At 36.6% G+C, this 26,686-nt stretch overlaps 1 protein-coding gene across 1 annotated transcript in view; it reads left to right on the forward strand.

Moving 5' to 3' along the window:
- Positions 1–26,686, forward strand: part of ABCB5 (ATP binding cassette subfamily B member 5) — a 129,568-nt gene that overhangs the window by 29,677 nt on the left and 73,205 nt on the right. Inside the window, exons 13-14 of the mRNA XM_008978731.5 lie at positions 5,566–5,736; positions 26,292–26,453. Of these exons, the coding sequence (XP_008976979.3) occupies positions 5,566–5,736; positions 26,292–26,453 (333 nt within the window). The remainder of the gene's footprint in view (positions 1–5,565; positions 5,737–26,291; positions 26,454–26,686) is intronic.

Genomic DNA, 26,686 nt, shown 5'->3' on the forward strand with positions numbered 1-26,686 from the left:
GTAATTGTCTCTTGTCCCCATTATTTAGGATCATAATCAGGACATATTTAGGCCAACAAAATCATTAAAGATTTAAGGTGCTTCTTAAATCTTTGGGAACACACATTTCCTTTTGTTGATGTTTTGCCCCTTTCAATGACTTCCTTTCCTTAAAACATCAATGCTCTCATTTCCCACTTAGAATTAGGGAGCTTTCTGATGCCTCTTAAATCATACCCTGTAAGTTACTACTTGCTTCTACCAAAAGCCAAATACTACACAAAGATGTCCCTTGCTATAAATCTAATAATAAATTCAGAAGATATAACCAAAATAAATTAAAGATAGTAGCTTATCATGATGAAACCTAAATTCCACAGCCATAGCTAACCAGAAAAATGAGGAAACACAATAATGAATGAAAGTTCCAGAAGTGGCTAATTTAGGTAGGTAAAAAATTGGGGAAAGCTATTGTAAAAAAAAATGTATAACATTACTTCCCTTATAATATACACAGATTTTAAAATTAATGTATAATAATTAGCTGATACTGGTTAGCCTTTCACTCATAAACAACCATGAAATTGGAAAAAACATATGAGGCCAAGGGCAGTCATTTCCATGCATTGGATGAGAGGTAATGAAAGACTTGATTCCTAACAGACAGGAATCTCATAAAGGTACTCCATGAATTCTGTCTGGGAACACTGAGCTGAAAGGCAAAGATCAAATTTCAGGGCAGCTTAGGCAGCTGGAAAGATGATAAGAAATCACCTGTGGTGATGAGGCAGGGGCAGAAGCCCAGTCTGTATGGGCATCCCTCAGGAATCCTTGTCTGAGGATAAGACTACCTACCCAAGGCTCACCAGAGAGTGGCAGCCATAAAGCTGCAAGCGGAACACTGGATAGAAGTCAGGCAGTGCTGCGGGGGTGTTGAAAGTGCAGCGCAGCTGGAATGGAGAGATCACATTAACACCTTTTCAACACCCCAGGCGAGTAGCTAAAACACCAAAAAAGCCACACCTTAGGAGTCAGGACCACACCTTAGAGTAAGATCTACCTGCCCTAACAAACCCTGAGACCAAGCCATAACAAGATGCTTGGTCAGAGAAGAGAGGTTTTGGAGGTTGTGTTCTGCCAAGTTATGTGGCTTTCTACAAATTCACCCCAAGGAAACCTAAAATGAAGATTGCACAAGTTCAAGATCAGTCAGTGCTTGAGTTGCCTACTAGAGACAAAAATCAGCACTGTTTTTTTTTGTTTTTTTTTTTGTTTTTTTTTTGTTTTTCAGAAGAAAACAGAACTCAGAGTCTCTTCAACACAACAATCACAGTACTCAGTACATCATTTACAAAAACCAGACATGCAAAGAAACAGACAAATATGGCCTGTATGCAAGAAACATAATCCTAAAAGTTTATTCTTTAAGAAAAGGGCTTCAAAATACATGAAGCAAAAACTGATACATCTGAAAGGAGAAAGACAAATCCACAACTTTAGTTGAGGCCTTCAGTGCTTGATAGAACAAGCAGGTGGAATATCAGTAAGAATATAGATGAACAATACTAACAAGCAGCTAGATTTCACTGGCATTTATAAGACATTCCAGCCAACAACAGCAGAATACATTCTCAAGTGCACATGCAACATTCTCTAAAATAAACAATATTCTGGGCCATCAAAACAAACAAAACAAAACTGTAGCTCTTTCAAATAATAGAAAACATAGAAAATATGTTCTCAGACCATAATATAAGTAAACTACATAAATATTTGAAAAATCACAAAAAATATTTCTAAAGAATATATATCTCACAAAAGAGATTTCAAGAAAAATGAAAAACTATTCTGAACTAAATCAAAATGAAACTACAATGTATTAGTATTTGTGAGATATAGTTAAAGTATTGCTCTGAGAGAAACTTATAGTATTTAATGCTTATTTTCAGAAAAGAAAAAAGATCTACAGCCTGCAAACCTAATTTTCACCTACCGAAACTAGAGAAGGAAGAGCAAATTAACCCAAAACAAGCAAGACTAAGTAAATAGAAATTACAGTAGAAATCAGTAAAACCAAAAACTGAAAAACATCAATTACTGAAACCAAAAGCTGGTTCACTGAAAAGATTTAAAAAAAAAAAAAAGTATAACTGTAGCAAAGCTGAAAAAAGAGAGAGAGAGAGAAGAGAGATGGCCAGTATCAGGAATGAAAGAAGGTACATGACTATTGATTCTAAGGACATTAAAAGGTTAATAAGGAAATATAAACAGCTGGGCATTTTTTGAAATAAAGTCCTGTAATCCCAGCACTTTGGGAGGCTGAGGCAGGTGGATCACTTGAGGAAAGGAGTTTGTTACCAGCCTGGACAACATGGCAAAACCCTGTCTCTACTAAAAATACAAAAAATTAGCTGGGCGTGGTGGTGCACACCTGTAATCCCAGCTACTCGAAAGGCTGAGACAGGAGAATCACTTAAACTCAGGAGGCAAAGGTTGCAGTGAGCTGAGATGGCACCATTGCACTGCAGCCTGGGCAACAGAGCAAGACTCTGCTCCCCCGCACCTCCCCTCAGCCCCCCCAAAAAAGCTAGATGTCTAAATAACGGCAACAGTTACAAATGAAATTAAAATAAAAAGCAATATTCACAAAGCATCAACAGACAAAATGCTTAAGAATAAATTTAATGAAAGACGTGCAAGTCTTCTAGTAAAAACTATAATATGCTGATAGACATGAAAAGATCTAAAGAAATAGAAAGTACCTTATTCATTGATTTAGAAACTCCATATTTTTAAAGATTTGCATTGTCTCCAAGTTGATATATAAATATTGTGCTTTATCAATCAAAATCTCACCAGTTTTTATGTGTATGTGTAGAAATTGACATGTTGATTCCAAAATTTATTTGGAAATTCAAAAGACCAACAATAGCCAAAACAATTTTGAAAGAAAGACCAAAGCTGGAGGACCTAAATATCTAATTTTAAGACAGCAATTAAGATTGTGGCAGTGGCATAATGATGGTTGTATAGATCAGTACAATGGAACAGAGAGACCAGAAATAGATTCACAAATATCTACTAAGTTAATTTTTGACAAGGCGAATGGAACTCAGTGGGGGAAAGAAATATCTTTTCAACAAATGGTGCTGGAACAATTGGTTATCCTTGTGGAAAAAATAAAATGTGACCTTTACTTTACATCACACACAAAAATTAATTTGCCATAGACCTTGTACCAAAATTGTAAAGCTTAAACTTCAAAAATTAAAACTTATGAAAAAATCTTTGTAACTTTGAGAGAGGCAAAAGTTTCTTAGACTGAAAAGCATTACTATAAAAAAAAGATAAACTGGAGTGTATTAAAGGTAAAACCTCCTTTTTAAAAGACATCATTTAGAAAACAAAAAGGCAAGACACAGAGCACAAAAAATATTTATAATATACATGTCCGACAAGGACATGAATCCAGAATATATAAAGAACTGCTATAGCTTGATGAGGAGACAAAAAATAGAAATTAAAAATGGGCAAAAATTTGAACAGACATTTTACAAAAGAAGAATCAAATGAACAATACATACATTGAAAATATGCACCATTATTAGTCACCAGAGAACTCTAAAATAAAACGATAATGAGATACCATTTTACACTCTTAGAATGGCCAAAATTAAAAAGACTAACAAATGTAACTTTTGGTGATGATGTAAGCAATTAGATCTCTCATTCATTCAAATAAAAGTGAAATCAGTACAATCATTCTAGAAAGCAATTTGGCAGTTTATTATAATGTTAAACATACACTTGTGACTCAGCATTCTATTCCTAGGTATTTATTCAAAAGAAATGAAAACATGACCACAAAAATATCTTGTACATGAATATTCATAGCAGCTTTATTTATAATAGCCAAAAATAGGAAACAATTTAAGTGTTCATCAGCAGTTGAATGAACAAATTATGATAGATCTAATTTTTCTTTTTCCTTTTTTTTTTTTTTTTTTTTTGAGATGGGGTCTCACTCTGTCACCTAGGGTGGAGTGCAATGCACAATCTCAGCTCACTGCAGCCTCGACTTCCCAGGCTCCCAGGCTCAGGCAGTCCTTCCACCTCAGCCTCCTGAGTAGCTCATGCCACTACACCTGGCTAATTTTTGTATTTTTTTGTAGAGACAGGGTTTCACCATGTTGCCCAGGCTGGTGTCAAACTCCTGGCTTCAACCAATCCACCCACCACAACCTCCCAAAGTGCTGGGATTACAGGTGTGAACCACCACACCCGGACAAATTGTGATAGATCTAGAGTTGCCAGATGAACTACTGGATTCCCAGTTAAATTCGAATTTCAGATAATGAATAATTTTTTAGCAATATTGCACAGAACATACTTATACTAAAAAAAAACTCATTGCTTTTCTGAATTCAAATGTAACAGCTTTGTGTTTTCTTGTGTGTTGTTTGTTTTTGCTAAATCTGGCAACCCAAGGTAAACTCGCATTGTGTGGAACACTACTTAGCAATAAATAGGAGTGAACAACTGATACATCATGGATGAATATCAAAAACATTAAGCTAGGTAAAAGAAACAAGCCAAAGAAGTACATACTGTATGATTTCATTTACATAAAGTTCTAGATCCAGGAAAATTCATGTATAGTGATAAAAATCAAATCAGCGGTATCTGCAGGCATGGTATCGGTTTTGACTGAAAAAAGTGACATAAGGAAACTTACTAGGGCTACAGAAATGTTCTATATCTTTATTGGTATGGTGGTAACATGGGTGTACTCATTTGTCAATACTCATAGAGTTATATCCTTAAAATGGATGCATTTTATTTTGTGTAAATTTCTTCAAAAAGCCTGATTTTTTAAAAGTGAAGATCAATCTCTAGAAATTAAGGGTTTAGAAGGAATACTTAAATTTATCTCCATGAAGAAATAAACTTTGAATCAGGGACGTAACCCAGTAGAATATTACTAGCCATGTTTCCCGGGTGCTAGAAGTTACCCCTACCACAAATATGGAAGACAAAATATCTACTTTGTTAAAGATAAATTTATTTTAAAACAAATCAAAAGAACACCTAAAAAGTATCTCAAGATGGAAAAAATGTTTTAGGGGAAAGTTTGTTTTGGTAGCAATTTTTTTTCATGCTGTTTTTCAGAGTATCCAGGAAGGAAATTGTGGGTAACATACCAAATTGCTAATAAACACTGCAGAAAATAGGTATTTGTATTACAGTGGTTCTTTTAAAGATTTCAAAGCATTCTAAAAATATCTAAAAGATATTTGGACATTAGTTTAAATTATTATTAATTTTTCTAAATACATTTGATTATAATGAGGTCTAATTTATTTTAGTCCTAGCCAAATTTTTCTTATGTCCTCTCTTCTTTGGGCTCTTTTTTTTTTTTTTTACAGCGGTTTGTTTTCACAAAGAACAAATCAAAAGACATAAGCACCCAGAGGCTGAAGTACTGATTAAGCTGATATTAAAACACAACTGGGATTGTCATTTCCTGTTCTAACCATTTGATCACGCTGCCTTCTGTTTCTGTGCTTCTTTCCTATTTTTCATTAGAAATTTAATACACTGGTAGGGGAAAAAGGAGCTCAAATGAGTGGAGGGCAGAAACAGAGGATCGCAATTGCTCGTGCCTTAGTTCGAAACCCCAAGATTCTGATTTTAGATGAGGCTACATCTGCCCTGGATTCAGAAAGCGAGTCAGCTGTTCAAGCTGCACTGGAGAAGGTAAGTGAGCAGAAACGTTTCTTATTTCCATACTCCTGGTTCATTATTGTTTTTAAGTACAAGAAAGTATAGATCTGTAGTAGATTACCCAAGTTGAGAGCCCTCTTAAGGTATAAAGGCAGGATGTTAATCCACTGAGAACTTACGTGATGGCTATAGGAAGTGGTTTAGAGGACAGAAAGAGATGCTGTGGCTGGTTGGTGTAAAAATATATACATGAGGCTGATACACAAGCAATCATCCAGTCTATACCTCCATTCCAAGTGGTTTGCACTTTCCACCTCCCTAGAGTGGCCCACCACTATCATCACTATTATAACCATGCCCACCCTTTGCTGCTTCTACATACACCTGTGGGATTCTCTTCTCTGACCCCTTTTCTTCTTTAGGATACCCCCAGGTATTCATTTTGACCTAATTTCACCTCAAGTGGAGAATCGCTGACCTTGAACCAGCGCCCTTCGACAGCTCTGGCCCCTCAAACCTCATCCTGACCTCCTGCTGACTATGAGCTACTGCACATACCTCAAGGCCATATGCAGTTGTGGCCCTGCACCAAATTACACTGAATCTAGGAGGGGAGTTGGCAGTGGCGGTATGAAAAACCAATGAACACTTTTCTCGATGGCCTGACTCCCTTATAAACCAGAGCCTTCAGACCCCTTACAAGGCTTAATGGCACATTTTACCTTGCATGTGCTTGGAAGTGAGTTAAGTGTTTTTTTTTCTCTAAGAAAATCGCAGGCTTCTTTTTTTAAAATGCTGACTTTATGGAACCAGAAACAGATACTGGCAGGCTAAATGTCCACTGCTTCTTGAAAAATCTCTTAGTTACTATTATTTAGTAGCAAATCAGATTGTGCAAGTTTGAACGCTTGTTTCCCTCCCATAATAACAATGCCACATGTTGCTTGTGTGATAAATAATCTTTGTTTACTGTGGACACTTCGGCAATTTGGTTCATCTTGGTACAGAAAATACAAAGATAGGACTAATATTTTATTCATTTTTTATACTTAGTAACTAGGACAGGGATCTGTATTTAGACTATATTCAAGCCTCGCTCTGTCACCCATGCTTGAGTGCAACCTCTGCCCACTGTGTTCAAGCGATTCTCCTGCCTCAGCCTCCTGAGTAGCTGGGAGTACAGGCGTGCATCACCACACCCAGCTAATTTTTGTATTTTTAGTAGAGACAAGGTTTTGCCATGTTGACCAGGCTGGTCTCAAACTCCTGACCTCAGGTGATCCGCCCACCTCGGCCTCCCAAAGTGCTGGGATTACAGGTGTGCGTCTCCGCGCCCGGCCAGTTACATAAGATTTTAAAAAATGTATTGTAATAGGCTCTCTGATTGTTTAGAAGGTTTGATGTTGTGCCCGTAGTATTTTCATCCACTGGTAATCACTTTCGGTAATCAAAACTAGTTCAGACTTTTAAAATAAATAGTTGCTTGGTGACATGATAAACTAATAAATGTTATTCTTATTGGTTAATATGAAACATCTATCAAAAGTGAAAAAAGAAGAATGCAGAATGTTTGTAAACTGATTCCAAAATTACACAAAATAGCAACTGTGAAAAAAATGAAGGCAATATATGAAAATAATAACAGCTATGTGGCAGAATTATGGGGGAATTTAACTTATTTCAAAAATTCATTTACTGTCCCTGTTTTTCAGTTGTTTAAAGGAGAAAGAGATTAAATCAATGTAGAAATAGGTGTGAAACTGCTTTATGTATGGTTTGCTGGGTCAGGGTAAAGGGTAACCAATAGGATGAAAAGTAGCATAGTAAACTAGATTAATCATATACTCTTCGGTTTATTGGAAAATGGCTTATGGAGGGGAGAGTTCAAATACAGGCAGGGTGATGGAAGCTGTAGCACCATGAGAGCCCTCTCCTCTCACCACCATAGACTGCAGTTATGGAACCAAGCCCTTGGAGGGGGCCCTGGGTAAGAAAGGTAGGACATCCAGCAGGTCTCATTCCTGATCAGCTGTCTAAGAGGCCCCAGACTCTGTTACATCATACAGCCTAACCCACACAGTTAACAGTTTTCTGCTGCTCAAAATATCTTGCAAGCCACTAACCAACGAAAGAAGACATAATGAAGTGTATCCCTCCTCCCTGGTGATAGAATCTATACCCACTTCACTCCACAACCTGCCCTCACATATCCCTTCCATCCCCTCCTCTCCATTACTCATTTATCTTCCACTTATACGAAGTTGTAGAACCTGTGAAACTAATCAATGGTATTAAAAAATTAGGTCAGCAGTTTCTTAGGGCAGGGGTGAATTCTAACTAAACAGCAACATGAAGGCACTAACACCCTTTTCCTCACTTGGACTATTGCAGTAGCTAACTCTGCATCAGCCCATGCCCTCTTCGATCTGTTCTCAACACAGCAGCCAAGTGTTGCTATTCAAATGAAAATTTGGTGACATCATACTTCTACTTCAAATCATCCAATAACTCCCCACCTCACTCTAAGTAAAAGCCACATTCCTTACAGTAAGCACAAGGCTCTATGGAGCTGGGCTCCAAGCTCCTTCTGGAACTTCCCTTCCTACCATTCTCCCCAACAACGCCTGCTTCTTAAACATACCCTCACACTTTTCATCAGCTAACACACAATGCATATGTTTGTTTGTTTTGCTATTGTCTCTCTTTCCCCACTTGAACGTAAACTCTCTGGTGGTGAAGGCTTTGAGTGATTAACTGCAGCATCCCCACCTCTAGAACAATGCTGGCCCTTAATAGACAGCCAACAGATATTGTTGGATGGACTTCGATGAGTGTGATCCAGGATACTTCTAAGACCAGAAATATTATTTTTTGCTTTCTTTCTTTCTTTTTTTTTTTTTTTGAGACCGAGTCTCACTCTGTCACCCAGGCTGGAGTGCAGTGGCATGATCTTCGCTCACTGCAACCTCCGCCTCCTGGGTTCAAGCAGTTATCCTGCCTCAGGCTCCTGAGTAGCTGGGATTACAGGCACGCACCACCACGCCCAGCTAATTTTTGTATTTTTAGTAGAGACAGGGTTTCACCATGTTGGTCAGGCTGGTCTTGAACTCCTGACCTTGTGATCTGCCCGCCCTAGCCTCCCAAAGTGCTGGGATTACAGGGGTGAGCCACCACGCCCAGCGAGACCTGAAATGTTCTTTTCTGGACTCCTGGATTTAGAATAACTACAAACTAGTTTTGTTTCACTAATGTTCAAGAAGAGTTTCTAGCATCAGTGAATAAAGGTTCATGCCATAGGGTGTGAGTTTCACTCTGCTACTTGTTTTGACCTGGTGTGCCAATGCAGCAGGTTTCCAAGCTGCCCCACTAGTAGGCGACATGGCAGTGAGCACCTGCAGGCCCCTGGGGAAGCCAAGGAAACCCACACTGATTCTGTGATAAAGCCTGTGAAAGCTCTGTGAAATGTTAAAAGTGGTATGCAAATCTAAGGCATAATTATTATTAAGGGAGTTTTGGCCACACCACATCAATGGAGAACCTCTTTGGTAATTATGAAGGAAGAGTTATCATCACAATATTATTCTTTGAAAATACAGGGTTGCTTTATTGCAGCCCTCACGGGCACGTCTTAACCATCACTGTACTTTCTCCCTATGATGCGCCCCGTTGGTCTTCCTCCGAGACCTCTTATGTTGTATTTATACTACTTAGAGGACTGGACAATAAGGAAATTGGTGTATTACATTAAGCTGTGGGCCACTTGATTAAGTTCTAAGAAGTGATTATCCAAAGTTGAAGTTAGGTCAGAGTAAATTTTACACACAAACACACACACACTAATGCACACACATTTTGAATGTCTGTGTCAATTAAATATCTCACTCTGTATTTGGAATTTTGAAAAATCATTTATAGCAACACTCTAATAGTTGGAAACAGAAAGGGAATTTCTCCAAGGGAATTTCCTTGGCTGAAATTCAGACAGAAAATCAAAGGTAACACACAGATTACCTTATGCAAAAAACATGATTGGATATTTTATAAACCTGCTTAATCAAGCTCACATTTGTAGGGCTTGATGTTAAAGTCTAAGCCACTAACTTCTTTCAGAGTAATGGTTCTTCTCCTTTGATAGATCAGGGCCCCTTTGAGAATCTGACTGAGAAAGGGAAAAATAAACCACCATAACTCTTTAGAGAAGTATACAAATTCACTTATACAAAAAGACTTACATGTACCCTTGAGGGAGTCATAGACCCCCGAAGCCATTTGTGGGTCCTTATTTTAGATGTAACAAAGGAACAAATGGATGATAACAGCTAATCCTCACAAGACCCATACAAGATTAAGACATTTATTCTCCTGTTTTACAGTTGAGCTGTAAAATACACTGAAGCACAGGGAGGTTAAGTAATAGGTAGGCACAGTGAAGCCAGAATCTGGACCACTCAACCTTCTGCCTCATTCTTGTAACCACCAGGCTATATTGCTTCAGGATTACACTGCCGGGAGGTGGAGCTAAAACCAATTCCAGATCAGGCTTCAAACCTCTTAATAAACATAGAATTATCAAATTTCACTTCTGAGTATATGCCCAAAATAATTGAAAGCAGGGTCTCAAAGAGATATTGGTATACTAGTGTTCATAGTAGCATCATCTACAGTAGCCAAAAGGTGAAAACAATCCAAATGTCTGTTTACAGATAAATGGATAAAGAAAATGTGGTATATACATACAATGGAATACTACCAGTTTTTAAAAGGAAATTCTGATGATGCTAAAACATGAATAAACCTTGAAGAATTATCCTAAGTGAAATAAAACTGACAAAAAAGGATCCATATTGCTTAATTCTGCTCATATGAGATACATACAATAGTCAAATTCAGAGACGGAAAGTAGAAGAGTGGTTACTAGGGGCTTGGGGGACGGGAAAGTGGGGAGTTAGTGTTTAATGGGTATACAATTTGAATATGAGATGATGAGAAAGTTCTGGAGATGGGTAGTGGTGACAGTCGCACAACAATGTGATTAAGATTGTAAATTTTATGTTAGGCATTTTTTTTTTTTTTGAGATGGAATCTTGATCTGTCACCCAGGCTGGAGTGCAGTGGCATGATCTCAGTTCACTGCAACCTCCGCCTCTCAGGTTCAAGCGATTCTCCTGCCTCACCCTCCAGAGTAGCTGGGATTACAGGCACACACCACCACACCCGGCTAATTTTTATATTTTTGGTAGAAATGGGGTTTCACCATGTTGCTCAGGCTGGTCTCGAACTCCTGACCTCAAATGATCCATGCGCCTCGGCCTCCCAAAGTGCTGGGTTTACAGGCATGAGCCACTGTGCCCAGTCAGGCAATTTTTTTTTTTTACCAAAAAAAAGAGAGAGAGAGATTAGTAATCTAAGCCTGAGTACAAAAGAACAGTGAAAAAAAATTAATAAATAAAAGAATAGTGACAAAGAGGAATTTGGCCTCTCAGAGTCAGAAGGATCCTACCCTTTAAAATCGCTATAATGGTAAATTCTGTATTATGCATATTTTTCCACAATTTTAAAAACAAAACACAACTAGCCTTTTTTGGAAAACCACACTCACACTGTCTTCTTGGGAAAGAAATTCAAACCATACTCCAAATCGAAGCTCTCATGTGGGTTAAACCCACTTTTGTTCCCGTAAGTTGTTTATTTTTATACTATTTTATAAATAACTAGTAGAATTCTCTTTTATAAATTTAGGTCACTGTTACTTAGCAGGACATTCCAAGGTTTTAAAGAATATACTAAAAGGTCTTCTAAGATATAATAAAATATTTTTCCATGATATGTATAAGCATCTTGGTGATTTTTGTAAATTAAAATTATTCCTAAGCCGTTCCTTCCTCCCAAAATAAGGAAAATGCCTATAGAAGATACTGATTTTCCTAAGTGCTATCAAATAAGTGATCTCAATGTATTATTTATCAAGAATAAAAATAGGTAAGGTATTATGCCCTTATGGAAAAAAATAAACTAATTATTGCAGCATTTTCTCTTCTTACCCACCATTTACTTCATCATTTATTTTTTATTGTAAATTTCTCCACAAATACTTAAATGATTAGCTTGTTATTAAAGTTAAGTAAAGCTGGGAGTGGTGGCTCACACTGTAATCCCAGCTACTTGGGAGGCTACAGTGGGAGAATCATGTGAGACCAGGAGCTCAATACCAGCTGGGCAACATAGCAAGACCTTGTCTGTAAATAAAATAATAAAATGATTTTTTTAAAGTTCAATGAAGAGAAAAGGTATTAAATGATGATAAATAATTTTATGTTATCTCTAATTCTTAACTTTCATGTTAACTTATTTAGAAGTGACAATGAAGAGATTCCAGGCCATAAAAAGAAAATATTTTACCATTATTATGTTATTATTTCACGTTCCTAATTACGTAGTACACGTGGGTTTATTTTAGCAGAGTTTAGATTTTGAAAGTGTTTCTTTTCTAAAGGGTCTTAACCCAAGCATTCATGCATTCACATGAGTAGATTTCCGCAAGCTGGAAAGAAGGGTCAACGAGCAGGTGAGTCACCCATTAAAAGTGACTTCTAAGTTCCTGATATTTTGCTATTTGTCATCCCCCTTGACAAAAAAGAAAGCATTCTCGGACCAGTGACGTGGTCTGACAGTAACCCCACATTGTTGAGCCCTGGAACCCATGTCGACCCAGAAGAACATTAAGCCAATTGGCTTTCAACATCACAGTCAGGTAGTTAAGAAACAAAAGGCCTATGTTTCCCGTTCAACTACCATGGTGACCTTATTATAAAAGATGACCAGCTAAAATTTGATAGCCTAAAAGAAAAGACACTGAAGAGTAATGAGAAGTTGTCAGACTGTATTCTTGGAGTACTAGGGTACTAGGGTCTCCAAGGAGCCTCTCAAGGACTGAGAGAGGTGGGGAGGTGAGGTGGACAAGCAGGTAGGGCTGTACCCCCAACTCCCCTGCCAATTCAAGCAATGCAGTGATCCATTTATCTGGATGAGATAGAGATGGATAGATAGATGGATAGATAGATAGATAGATACATACATACATATAGATATAGATATACAAGCTTTCAGATGAGCTTCTATTTGCTGAAAGGATTTTGCAGGTTAAAAAAAAAAAAAAAAAAAAAGTTGGGCCAGGCGTGGTGGCTCATGCCTGTAATCCCAGAACTTTGGAAGGCAGAGACAGGCGGATCACCTAAGGTCAGGAGTTTGAGACCAGCCTGACCAACATGGAGAAACCCTGTCTCTATTAAAAATACAAAAATTAGCTGGGCGTGGTGGCACATGCGTGCAATCCCAGCTACTCGAGAGGCTGTGGCAGGAGAATCGCTTGAACCCAGGAGGTGGAGGTTGCAGTGAGCCGAGATCTCGCCATTGCACTCCAGCCTGGGCAACAAGAGTGAAACTCCGTCTCAAAAAAAAAAAAGGTTGACGATAACAGCACTACATCATGGAGTACATGTCACCGATGAGCCCCAAATCCAACTGAGGCAACCTTTTGGAAGGCAGTGAGTGGGAACTTGTGTTCTCCTAGGTTTTCTATGCCACACTTGCCCCCAGGTTACTAGAACTCTCTGTGCTGACACGCTTTCCCAGAAACTGTATTATGCCTGGTAATGGACCCTCTCAAATGCTCGAGGCTTTGTATTATTTTCCTTTCTTTTCCTGCTGCCCTCTATGTTTACGGCAAGTCCCATAACCATCTCTGGTGAGAATCTAGCTGATCTCCTCAGGTCCGTATCTCTGCCTAGCAATTCTGGGAGGGATGTTTTAAAGCACCTTCTTTTTCAAAGTCCAAGATAATGACCTGGTGATGTATGGCTGTGCATGGAATTGTAAAGTAATCTGAAAAATGTCAGCAAAGTGTCAAGTAGAGACCTGTCTTCCTGGTGACCTTTGTTTGGTCAAATACCTAATTGTTTGGCTTTTAGCTTTGTGTAATCTGTGAAGTAGGAGAGGAGATACTAGGAAATTCTTTCAATATTGCATTTTCTAGAAAAAATAATACAACAAAGACATATTGATAATCTACCACACTATCTACGTTGAGGTATCTGGAACCACAGTGGTATGAATTGCACTATCTCCCTAATCTTTACACTAATTCTGGCTAAAAGACAGCATCAGCTCAAATTTTCCTGATCAGTTTTTTAGCAGGCTTTGGCTGCCAAAATCTCTTCTGTGTTTTAAGTCTGAAGCAATTACTGTTGAATATTTTGTTGTTGTTCACTATGAGGAGTATATCAGTTTTAGGTCACAGGAATGATCTAGTAGAGATGTATTTTTCTAGTACACTTGATAGTACCTTGAATATGTACAGTACATGTAGGTCCATTTTATGGACCTCTGAGGCATAGTTTTTTCCCTTTTAAGTTATTAGATATTTCTGTGATTCATTTGATGCACTCAGATACAAATTCATGCTATAATAAGTTAAATAGTAACATAATATCTACCTTAATCAAATGTTTATAGTTTAGGCCAGGAGCCTGGCAAAGTAAAGATGACACAGATGTAATGCTTGATAAGTAAATAAATATGAGAAGAGATATATATTAAAACACCTGTGAAGTGAATCCCCTGTGAAGAAAAGAAGGTCTCTAACAATATAAACCTGTATCAGGAAACCCTGTGATTCTGATTCTGTGCACAGAAGGATACATGGAATTCTCAGACCTTTTCTAGTTGCAACCTTTTAATTGTTTGACTTTATATTCTGTCCTCTCAAATTCTCCTTAGACTGTGACGTGTTAATGCTCTCTTTTATATTTTCTAATTAAATTCCATACACATTAATTTGAGAACTGTTGGAGAGTATTGTGAAATCATTGAGCTAATGGGTCACATCATGTGACTTCATGAGTAAGATTTGAGATCTGTTTGCTTTTGGAAAATAACATTCGTAACTTTGAGGAAACAGAATAAATAGGAGATTTATTAAATAAATATGAGCCAGTAGGCTAGGTGCCTGAGTGTTTTTGCCTTCGCGGTTGTCAGGTTTCTAATACATACCAACCCAACAACAGCGTTCTGGGACTCTCTTTTAAAGGGCTGTAGGCAAGTCCCAGGTCTCCAAGACCCAGAATAGAATTCAAACTTAAAGTGTGAAAGAGAGGAGTGGTATCAGCATAGGCTGAATATCTTACCTGTAAAAAGGAAGACAAATCAGACGAACCCAAATTGAGATATTCTACAAAACATCTAACCAGTGTTCTTTAAAACTATCAAGTTTATCAAAAACAAGGACAATCTGAGAGACTGTAACAGCCAAGAGGAGCCTAAGGCGACATGATGACCAAATGTACTGGGATATTCAGGGATGGGGATCCTAGAACAGAAAAAGTACGTGAGTTGAAAATTAGAGAAATCTGAATCAAATATGGAGTTTAGATAATGATGTGTCAATAGTGGTTCAGTAGTTGTGGCAAATGCATCATAGAAGTGTAAGATGTTAGAACTGGGGGATATTGTGTGCAGGGTACATGGAAGCTTCCTGCACTATCTTTGCAATTTTTCTGTAAGTCTAAAACTATTCTAAAAAAAAAAGAAAAAAAAAAGAAGGTTGATGTTAACAGCACTACATCATTGAGCACATGTCACCAATGAGCCCCAAATCCAACTGAGGCAACCTTCTGGAAGGCAGTGAGTGGGAACTCAGTGTTTACTTAAAAAAAACTACTCACATTTTTAACCAATTTTGCTTTACTATTCATAAGGGTGTGCTGTATAAGCGAGGCTTAGAATTACCACACCAAAGTATATGCGAGACTGAGAAAAACAAGAAGCAAGCTGGCCAGGTGCGGTGGCTCACGCTTGTAATCCCAGCACTTTGGGAGACCAAGGTGGGCGGATCACCTGAGGTCGGGAGTTTGAGACCAGCCTGACCAACACAGAGAAACCATGTCTCTACTAAAAATACAAAATTAGGCGGGCGTGGTGGCACATGCCTGTAATCCCAGCTACTCGGGAGGCTGAGGCAGGAGAATCGCTTGAACCCGGGTGGCAGAGGTTGCAGTGAGCCGAGATTGTGCCATTGCACTCCAGCCCGGGCAACAAGAGCGAAATTCCATCTGAAAAAAAAAGAAAAAAAGAAAAGCAAGAAGCAAGCAATAAAAACCTGTTCCCCATGTATCAGTCACTCATTAGTTTAATAAAATATTCATAAACTTGACAATATCAGAAAATAAAGAAAGCACTAAGCATGTTAGTGCTTAGTATAACTCTCTTCTACTGTAGAGTAGGTTATACCATAAAAATGACCCATAGAAACTTACATATGCTGATAATTAATTTCCAGTTAAAAATACCGAAATCTGCCTGTCTACAACTCTATATCACAGTTGTCCCCAATCCACTTTGTCATTCTTTTTGCAGGGCATTCATTAAAATGTCTCAGTCTCATTCAGGATTCCTGCAGAACTTTAGAATGACCAACTGGGCTGCTGAATGTATTTGCTTCTTTTGTTTGACTTTGATTTTTGTTTTTAACAGTTTTTTGAGGTTTCATTGAATATAAGAAACTGTACATATTAAAACATATGATTGGAAAAATTTTGGCGTATATGTACACCAAAATCTAGATAGTCAGCCATACTTTTCACATGACTTTTGAAACCATTTCACCCTGACCCTCTCCAGCCCTCCTCCCCTGATCCTTGGCAACCACTGATTTGCTTACTGCCACTAGAGATTAGTTTGTATTTTCTAGAACTTTATATAAAGGGAGCAATATCATATGTATTCTGTTAGGTCTGGCTTCTTTCATTCAGCATAATTATTTTGAGACTCATCCATGTTGTAGAATGCATCAATAGTTTGTTTCTTTTTATTGATAAATGGTATTCTATTTATGACTATGCCACAATTTAAACTAATTGGTATAGATGCTCATTTGAATTATTAGGTTTGTTTTCAGTTTTGGGATATTACAGATAAAGCTGTTCTAAACATTCATATGCAAGTCTTTGTATAGACATGTGCTTTTATTTCTCTTGAGTAAATACCTGGGATTTAAATGGCTGAATCTTATGGTAGGTATACTTTTTACTTTATAGTTAAGTGCCAAACTGTTTTTCTTTTACATTTCTACAAGAGATATATTAAAATTCCAGCTACTCCACAGCTTGCCCACACTTCATATGGTCATTTATTTTAATTTCAGCCATCTGAAGAAATGTGTAGTAGTTTCCCATTGTCATTTTAATTTGCATTATCCTGATGACTGCTGATGTTAAGCATTTTTATGTGCTTATTAACCATCCATATTTTTTTCTTTGTTAAAGTGTCTGTTCAAATCTTTAGCCCATTTTATACTGAGTTGTTTGTTTTCTTATTACTGGGTTTTGAGAATTCTTTATATTTCTGGATACAAGTATTTTATCAGATATAGGATTAGAAAATATTTCTCCTGATTCTACAGCTTGGCTTTCTATTGTCTTAAGTGTGTCTTCCAAAGGCCAGGAATTTTTAATTTTGAGGTTTAATTTATTAGGTTTTTTTTCTTTTACAAATCAAGGTTTTGGTGTCATATTTAAGAAATCTTTGAACAACACACACTGTGGCCTGTCGGCAGGATGAGGGGAGGGAGAGCATCAGGACAAATAGCTAATGAGTGTGGGGCTTAATACCCAGGTGACAGGTTGATAGGTGCAGCAAACCTCCATGGCACACATTTATCTATGTAACAAACCTTCCAGTTCTGAACATGTATCCAGGAACTTAAAGTAAAATAAAATTTTAAAAGAAAGAAAGAAACAAATATTTGCCGAATTTAAGGTCACAAAGACTTTCCTCTGTTTTCTTCTGAAGGTATTATAGTTGTAGTTTTTACATTTTGAGTTAATTATTATATGTGATATAAGGTACAGTTTAAGGTTCCTTTTGTTTGTTTGTTTGTTTTGCATATAGACTTCCAGTTGGTCCTGTAAAATTTGTTGTAAAAATTATGTTTTCTACACTGATTTTTCTTTGCACCTTTGTAAAAAATCAGTTGTTCATATATGTGTGAGTTGTTTTCCAGACTGTTGACTCCATTGTGTCATATTGATGTATTTGTCTGTCTTTGAGTTTATTCTTCTCTTTTGTATTTAATTGGTTTCTGCTTTGATTTTTATTTCTTTTCTTCCATTTTTTCTTTTTCTTTTGAGTTTAACTTGCCCTTCTTTTTCTTGTTTCTTAAGTTACATATGAAGTCATTTACTTGAAAAATTTTATTTGGTTTCAGTATGGGAGTATTTTCCAGATATTTTTTCTGTATTGATTTCTAATTTAATTGCATTACGGTCAGGGAGTATTCATGTATGACTTGAATGCAAGTAAGTTTATTAAGAGTTGTTTTATGGCACAGATTATGGTCTCTCAGTAAATGTTTTGTGTACTCTTGAAAATAATGTGCATTTTGCTATTGTTGGATGAAGTGTTCTATAAATGTCAATTGTGTTGAGTTGGTTGATAGTATTATTCAACTCTTCCTTGTCCTTATGGTCTACTTGTTCTATCAGTTACTGAGAGAAGGGTATTTAATTCTTCAACTATTACTGTAACTTTTAGATTTATTCCTGTAATTGTACATATTTTGGTGTCATATATTTTAGAGCTGTGTTATTACACACATAAATATTTAGGATTGTTATGTTCTCTTGATGAATCGAGCCCTTATTCATTAGGAAATAAACTTATTTACTTTGGTTATATCCTTTTCACTTTAATCTGCTTTATCTAATATTAACATAGCCACTCCATTTTTCTTTTACTCTGTGTTAGCATGGTATGAGTTTTTTATCCTTTTAGTCTTAACCTCTTTGTTTCTTTATATTTAAAATGTGTTACTGACAGATGACACGTAGTTGGGTCTTGCTTTTGTATTCAAACTGAAAATCTCTGACTTTTAATTGGAGTGTTTAGACCATTTACATTTAATCTGATGATTGATAGTAATATTATTAAATTAAATCAGTCACCTTGCTACTTGTTTTCTTTTTTCCATCGATTCTTGGTTTCTGCTTTACTCATTTTCTGTCTTCATTTGGATTAAGTGAGTACTTTTTATGATTTTGTTTTATCTCTTTTGTGAGCTTATTTATAGAACTTTGATATTTCAGTGATGGCTTTAGAGTTTATGGTGTACACATTTAACTTAAGACAATCTACCTTCAAGTGATATTATATCATTTCATGTGTAGTATAAAAGCATGAATTAGCATACTTCCATTTCTCCCTTTTTGGCCTTTAAGCTATTGCGATTAGACATCTTACTTCTACATATGTTATAAACTCCATGCCACATTGTAACTTTTAAAATTAATCATTAGTTTTTAAAAAAATTTAAATAGGTAATAAGAAAAAATTACATTTTTCTCCATGCACTATGGAGTTACAATTTCCAGTGTTCTTCATTCTTTTGTGTATATCCATATTTCCATCGATTCCTTTTACCTGAAACCTTTAATGTAGCACAGTCCCACTACTGATGAATAATTTCAGCTGTCATATGTTTTTGTTTCACCTTTAGTTTTGAAAAATTTATTTCCTTGATATAGAGTTTTAGCCTGAAAGTTATAGGGTTTTTTTTCTTTAAATACCTTAAAGATGTTGCTTACTGTCTCCTTTCTTGCATTTTTTTCTGAGGAGAAATCTGTCATCTTTATGTTTGTTCCTATATATGTAATGATTGAAGTTAAGTTGCTATCAGCTTAAAATAGACTGTCACAAATGTAAGGTTTTTATATAAGCCTCATGGTATACAAACACACAAAAACACCTATAGTACCTCTTACCACTTGCATTCAACAAAGTCCTGAAATTCTTAGCCAGGGCAATTAGGCAAGAAAAAGAAAAAAGAAGTGTCAAATAAGAAAAAAAAAAGTAGGCAGATCATATGATCTTAAAATTTGAAAACTCTAAAGATTACACACACACACACACCAACTGTTAGAACTAATAAGTGAATTCAGTAAGGTTGCAGGATATAAAATCAACATACAAAAATTAGTTGCATTTCTGTTAACAACAAATCTTCTGAAAAAATAACTAAAACATCCCATTTGCAACAGTATCAAAAGAATAAAATACTTAGAAATAAACTTAAGAAGCTGAAATACTTGTACACTGAAAACTATAACCATTGATGAAAAAATTAGAGAAGACACAAATAAAATACATCCCATGATCCTGAACTGGAAGACTTGATATTGTTAAATGTCAATACTACCCAAAGCAATCTACAGATTTAGTATAACCTCGATCAAAATCCCAATGGCATATTTTACAGAAATAAAGAACTAACCCTAAAATTAATAAGAAACCACAAAAGATATCAAATATCCAAATCAATCTTGAGAAGAAAAACAAAGCTGAAGGCATCACACTTCCTGATTTCAAAATATGTTACAAAGTTATAGTAATTAAAACAGTATAGTACTTGCCTAAAAATAAACATGGAGGCCAATGGGACAGAATAGAAAGCCCAGAAATAAATGTATGCATATATAATCAACTGACCTTTGACAAGGGTGCAAAGAGTACACAATGGGGAAAGGATGGTCTATTCAACAAATGATGTTGGGAAAATTGGATGTCCACATGCAAAAGAATGAAAACTGAACTTTTATCTGCACCATACACAAAAATCAACTCAAAATAGGTTAAAGATATCAATATAAGAAACTGTAAAACTTAAAATAAAACTGTAAAACTCTTAGAAGTAAACGTAGTGGGAAAGCTTCATGACATTAAGTTTGACAATTATTTCTCGGATATGATGCCAAAAACACAAACAACAAAAGCAAAATTAAATAGGTAGGACTACATCAAACAAAAAGCCTCTGCACCACAAGGGAAATAATCAACAGAATGAAAAGGTAGCCTACAAAAAGGAAAAAAAAATTGGAAACCATATATCTGGTAAGAGATTAATATCTAAAATATATAAGGAACTCCTATAACTCAATAGTAAAAAACAAAAATAAAGAATAAATAACCTGATTTAAAAATAGGCCAGGAAGTTGAAAAGACATTTCTCCAAAAAAGACATACAAATGGCCAACAAGTATGTGAAAAGATTCTTGACATCACTAGTTATCAGGGAAATGTAAGTCAATACCACAATGAGATATCTCCTCACACCTATTAGGATGACTATTGTTAAAAAATAAATAAGTAAATAAGTGTTGGTGAGGATGTGGAAAAATTGGAACCCTTGTATATTACTGATGGGAAAGTAAAAAGTTGCAGTCTCTATGGAAAACAGTATGGAGGTTCCAGAAATAATTAAAAATAGAATTACCATATGACCCAGCAATTCTACTACACACACACACACACATATGTATATGAATACGCACGTTAATTCCAATAATCTGGATATACTAATATATATTCAAAAGAACTGAAGTCAGTATCTCGAAGAGGTATATACACTCCCATGCTCATTGCATCATTATTTCTAACAGCCAAGATATGGAAACAACTTAAATATTTATTGACAGATTAACAGATAAAGAAAAATATTATACCTACACAAGGAAATATTAATAAGCCTTTAAAAAGGAGGAAGTCCATATGGAACAACATGGGTGAATCTGAATGACATTATGCTAAGTGAAATAAGCCAGTCGCAGAAGGACAAATACTGCGTGATTCCTCTTAAATGAGGTGTCTAAAACAGTCAGACTTGTAGATGCAGACAATAGGATGGTGGCTGCTAGGGACTGAGGAGGGAGAGAAACAGGGAATTGCTGTTCAGTGGGAATAACATTTCATTTATGTAAGATGAATAAGTTCTAGACATTAACACTACAACATTGTGCCTATAGTTGGCAATACTGTATTGTATTGTACACTTAAAATTTTAAGAGGATAGATCTCACATGAAGTGTTCTTACCACAAAAAATTAATCTGCACAATAACTCTAAAATAGAGGTCGTATAATTTTCCCTATTATCAAATGAAGACTATAAGACTTAGGGGGTTAAAAAACTTGTCTAAGTCCTCCAAGACAGAAATTGGCAGAAACAAGATCCAAACCCAGGACTTGCAACTCCAGAAAACACAAATGATGAAATTATTGAATACTAGATTTGTCATTATAAAAGTCATACACTATAATCTATATATACTGCTTGCCGTTTTGTAGTTAATTACCTTGTAATGTATTAATTATTATTAGTTACATCCATCATGATATTTGTCAGATTAACTGTATTACGAGTTTTTATTGAGACAGTGTGGACTTCATTCCTATATCATTAGTCTTCTTAGTCTGTTGTTCATAAAACTTGTTCAGCTATTCATGCAGTGTGATAATTTGCTTTTAAATTAAAAATATAAAGTGAAATTTGATCCCAGTCATATTATCTCAGTATATACTTTTAGAAAAGAGCTCCGAAGCACAGGTAGGGCTGCTAGAGGGGAGCATAACTGTCCATTCTACCTACTTTTTGTGACAGGAAATGGGGATTAAAGATACAGATTTAGAAGCTGAATAATAATTATAGTCTGATTTTTAGTATCAGACTAAAAATCAGTTATCAAAGTCCTGACATCTGTCCTGACTTGGATAGATGTTTAACCATCAAAAAATACTGCCCTTTGCCAGTAATCCAGCACTTTGGCAGGCAGAGGCAGGTGGATCACCTGAGGTCAGGAGTTCAAGAACAGCTTGGCCAAAATGGCAAAACCCTGTCTCTACTAAAAATACAAAAATTAACCTGGTGTGGTGGTGCACGCCTGTAATTCCAGCTACTCGGGAGGCTGAGGCAGGAGAATCGCTTGAACCCGGGAGGTGGAGGTTGCAGGGAGCTGAGATCACACCACTGCACTCCAGCCTGTGTGACAGAGCAAGACTCTGTCTCGATAATTAATTAATTAATTTAATTTATAAAAGTACCCTTTGCCCCTCTTTCTACCTAGTCCCGCTATTTAAATGACTCCCTTAATATCTGTATGTGGGAAAAACCAGCTGAAGTAGACTCACATTGAATCCTTTTTACCTCTGTCAGTGGTCAAGACCAGCTACGTAGTTTGTGGGGTCCAGCACAAAATGAAAATGTAGAGCCTCTTCTTCAAAAACTATTAAGAACTCCAGAATGACAGCAGCAGAGCATTAAGCCAAGAGTCATGCCCTTCTAAAGCTTTCTTACTTTTAAACCAAAGTGCAATACATGCACATTACATAAAATTGGGAAAACTGAGATGAGAAAAATATAATCCATAGATCCAATAAGTAAGAACAGGTACTATTAGTATATTGATATATTTCTACATAGGTGTCTTTTTTATGGGAAATTTTTTTAAAACATAATTATAATAGGATACATATTTTTCCTGCATTTTTAAACGTAGCATTATATCATATATCTTTTCCACATTATCATTTAATCTTAATAGCCAATGCTTTGGGAGGTTCCCTTCTCTTATAGATTTGGAAAAAAGTTTGAAAGAAATTATCACCTGCTTTGTCAAGTTTATCTATTGCAATGAAGAGACTTTGTGGAGAGAAGAGGGAAAACCACACTGGGTTTTAGTACCAGTCCTTCCAGTGACTGGCTGAGGCCCTGAACAAGCTTCTTAACTTTCTGAGTTCCATTTTCCTGCTCTATAATAGATAAGCATAAGAAAAGTAAATAGCAGTAACACAGTAATAGTATGAATAGTAACAATACTAGCTGTCGATTGTTGATTCCCTGGCAAATTTGTAGTGCCAGAAGTGTCAGTTATTGTGCTAGGCATTTACAAAAAAAACAAAAACAAAAACAAAAACAAAAACAAAAAACACATTACCTCAAGAATAGTCCCCAAAATCTTTCAGAGGAAGAATAAGCTTGAAGAGGTAAACTAATAGTTTTCAATACCTGTTTTAAGTCTATAGTAGTTAAGACAGCATAGCATTGGTGCAGTGACAGACAAGCTGAACAGCCCAATAGCAAATAGAATACAAAAACAGACACAAAACAATTGTCACCTGATTTATGGTAAAGGCAGTTCTGCAGTATAGTAGGGAAATGATGGTCTTCAAAATACGCTGCCGGGACACCTGGTTAACTCTATGGGGAAAATGTACATTGACTTCTACTTGGCATCACATACAAAAACTAATCCCAGGTGTTACATATCACATCCAAATATGAAAGGCAAATGACAAAGATTGTAAGGTAAAACATAGAAAAACATCTGTGTGACCTTGGAGTAAAGATTTCTTAAAACTACACAAAAAGCATAAATTGTAAAAGAAAAAAATTGATAAATTGGACTTCATTAAAATTTTGAAATTCTGTTCATGAAAAGACACCATTAAGAGAGTGAAAAGAAAGCCAGGCACGGTGGTTCACGCCTGTAATCCCAGCACTTTGGGATGCTGAGGTGGGTGGATCACCTGAGATCAGGAGTTCAAGATCAGCCTGGCCAACATGGTGAAACCCCATCTCTGCTAAAAATACAAAAAATTAGCTGGGCATGGTGGCAGGTGCCTGTAATGCCAGCTACTCTGGAGGCTGAGGCAGGAGAGAATTGCTTGAACCTGGGAGGCAGCTGTTGCAGTGAGCTTAGATCATGCCATTGCACTCCCGCCTGGGCAACAAGAGCTAAACTCCATCTCAAAAAAAAAAAAAAAAAAAGAGAGAGAGAGAGAAAGAGAGTGAAAAGACAATCAAATAAACTTTCATTGTAATACATGGTATTTAACAAAGTTCTCACTTCTACAGTATATAAACAACTCATGAAAATTGAAAAGAAAAATACAGTTCTAATAGAAAAATGAGAAAAAATGTAGACAATTCACAAGAGAGAATATCCAAATTGTCACTAATCATTTGAAAAGTTGTTCAACTTTATTAGTCGTCGAGAAAATGCAAATAAAAATATGGTAGTTCTCACCCATCAGACAGAAAGAACCAAGTCTTAGTCAGAATATAGAGCAACCATGGCCCTCTTGCACTATTGGGGGGTTTATAAAATAGGGCAACCACTTTGAAAAACTATTTGGCAGAATCTAGTGAAGCAGAGCATATACACACTTTACAACTCAGCAATTCCTCTCCTAGGTATAACACTAGAACTGTGTACATATGTTCATCAAATAAACATTTACAGCAACCTATAAATAGTAGGGGGAAAAAAAAACCTAAAAACTATCCAAATGTCAATCAGGAATAGAATGGATAAGTAAGTTGTGGTATAGTCACGCAATAGAATACTGTGTGGCAATAAGAATAAATTATCCGCAACTCTATAAAACCAAATGGATGAATCTCAAAAACATAATGTTGAGTGAAAAGACCCAGATACAGAAGAGTATACAATGCACAATCTCATTTATATAAATTACCAGAAAATCAAAACAAGTTATGCTGTTAGAAATCGGGATAGTGGTGACCGTTGGTATAGGTGAGTGCTAAGAGTGACTTGAGGCCGAGCGCGGTGGCTCACGCCTGTAATCCCAGCACTTTGGGAGGCCGAGGCGGGTGCATCACGAGGTCAGGAGATCGAGACCATCCTGGCTAACACGGTGAAACCCTGTCTCTACTAAAAATAAAAATAAAATAAAATAAATAGCCGGGCGTGGTGGTGGGCACCTGTAGTCCCAGCTACTCAGGAGGCTGAGGCAGGAGAATGGCGTGAACCCGGGAGACGGAGCTTGCAGTGAGACGAGACTGCGCCACTGCACTCCAGCCTGGGCGACAGAGCCAGACTCCGTCTCAAAAAAAAAAAAAAAAACCGACTGACTTGAAAAGAGCATGAGATGGACTTGTGGGTGCTGGTAATGATGGGATTCTTGACCTGGATACTATGATACGGGCAAATTCCGTTTGAAATGCACTGATCTGTATGTACCCTTATGTGCATTTTTCCATATATTAATGATACTTGTAAAAAAGTTAAAAATATATATTACTTTTAATTTGTACCCAACTAGTTAAGTAATATCCCCATTTTAAAGATGAAAACAATTAACTTTCTGACTTTCTTTTTATTCTAATTTCTATTGGCCTTCTTATTCTATTAAAGTTTCCAAATTTCTCTGTCCAAGGATAAGATACTTGAATATTTAAAACAATACTGCAACAAAGATTTCTTCTTTCCCTCCCTCCCTCCTTTCTTTTTCTTTCTTTCTTTTCTCTTTCTTTCTTTCTTTCTCTCTCTCTCTCTTTCTCTCTCTCTCTCTCTTTCTTTCTTTCTTTTTCTTTCTCTCTTCTTTTTTGAGACGGAGTTTCCTGTTGCCCAGGCTGGAGTGAAATGGCATGACCTTGGCTCACTGCAACCTCTGCCTCCTAGGTTCAAGCGATTCTCCTGCCTCACCCTTCCAAGTAGGTAGGATTCCAGGTGCCCGCAACCAAGCCTGGCTAATTCTTGTATTTTTAGTAGAGATGGAGTTTTACCATGTTGGCCAGGCTGATCTCTAACTCGTGACCTCAGGTGATCCACCCTCCTCGGCCTCCCAAAGTGCTGGAATTACAGGCATGAGCAACCATGCCGGGTCAACAAAGATTTCTTAAACTATGCAAAGGATGTTATTTCTACTAATGTCTATTTATTTTCTATGCATTTTATTCTGTAGGCGAGCAAAGGTCGGACTACAATCGTGGTAGCACACCGACTTTCTACTATTCGAAGTGCAGATTTGATTGTGACCCTAAAGGATGGAATGCTGGCGGAAAAAGGAGCACATGCTGAACTAATGGCAAAACGAGGTCTATATTATTCACTTGTGATGTCACAGGTAATGCTTATGTGACATAATGCTATGTCAGCAGGGTTTAACGTTTCAGAGATCATACCACACTAGAAAACAAAAGTTGCAAATTATAATCTTAAATTTCAAAAAGCAACCAAGGTTTATAGTTCCTCAGTAAAGAAATGGAGTGTTTCAAATCCTCAGTGTTGTGCTCAATAATATGATGAAAGTTGAAGAACTAATGGGTACCTGGTACCTAATATCTGCCAGGCACACTT

Source organism: Pan paniscus, chromosome 6, assembly GCF_029289425.2.
Source record: "Pan paniscus chromosome 6, NHGRI_mPanPan1-v2.0_pri, whole genome shotgun sequence".
NCBI classification, from domain to species: Eukaryota; Metazoa; Chordata; class Mammalia; order Primates; family Hominidae; genus Pan; species Pan paniscus.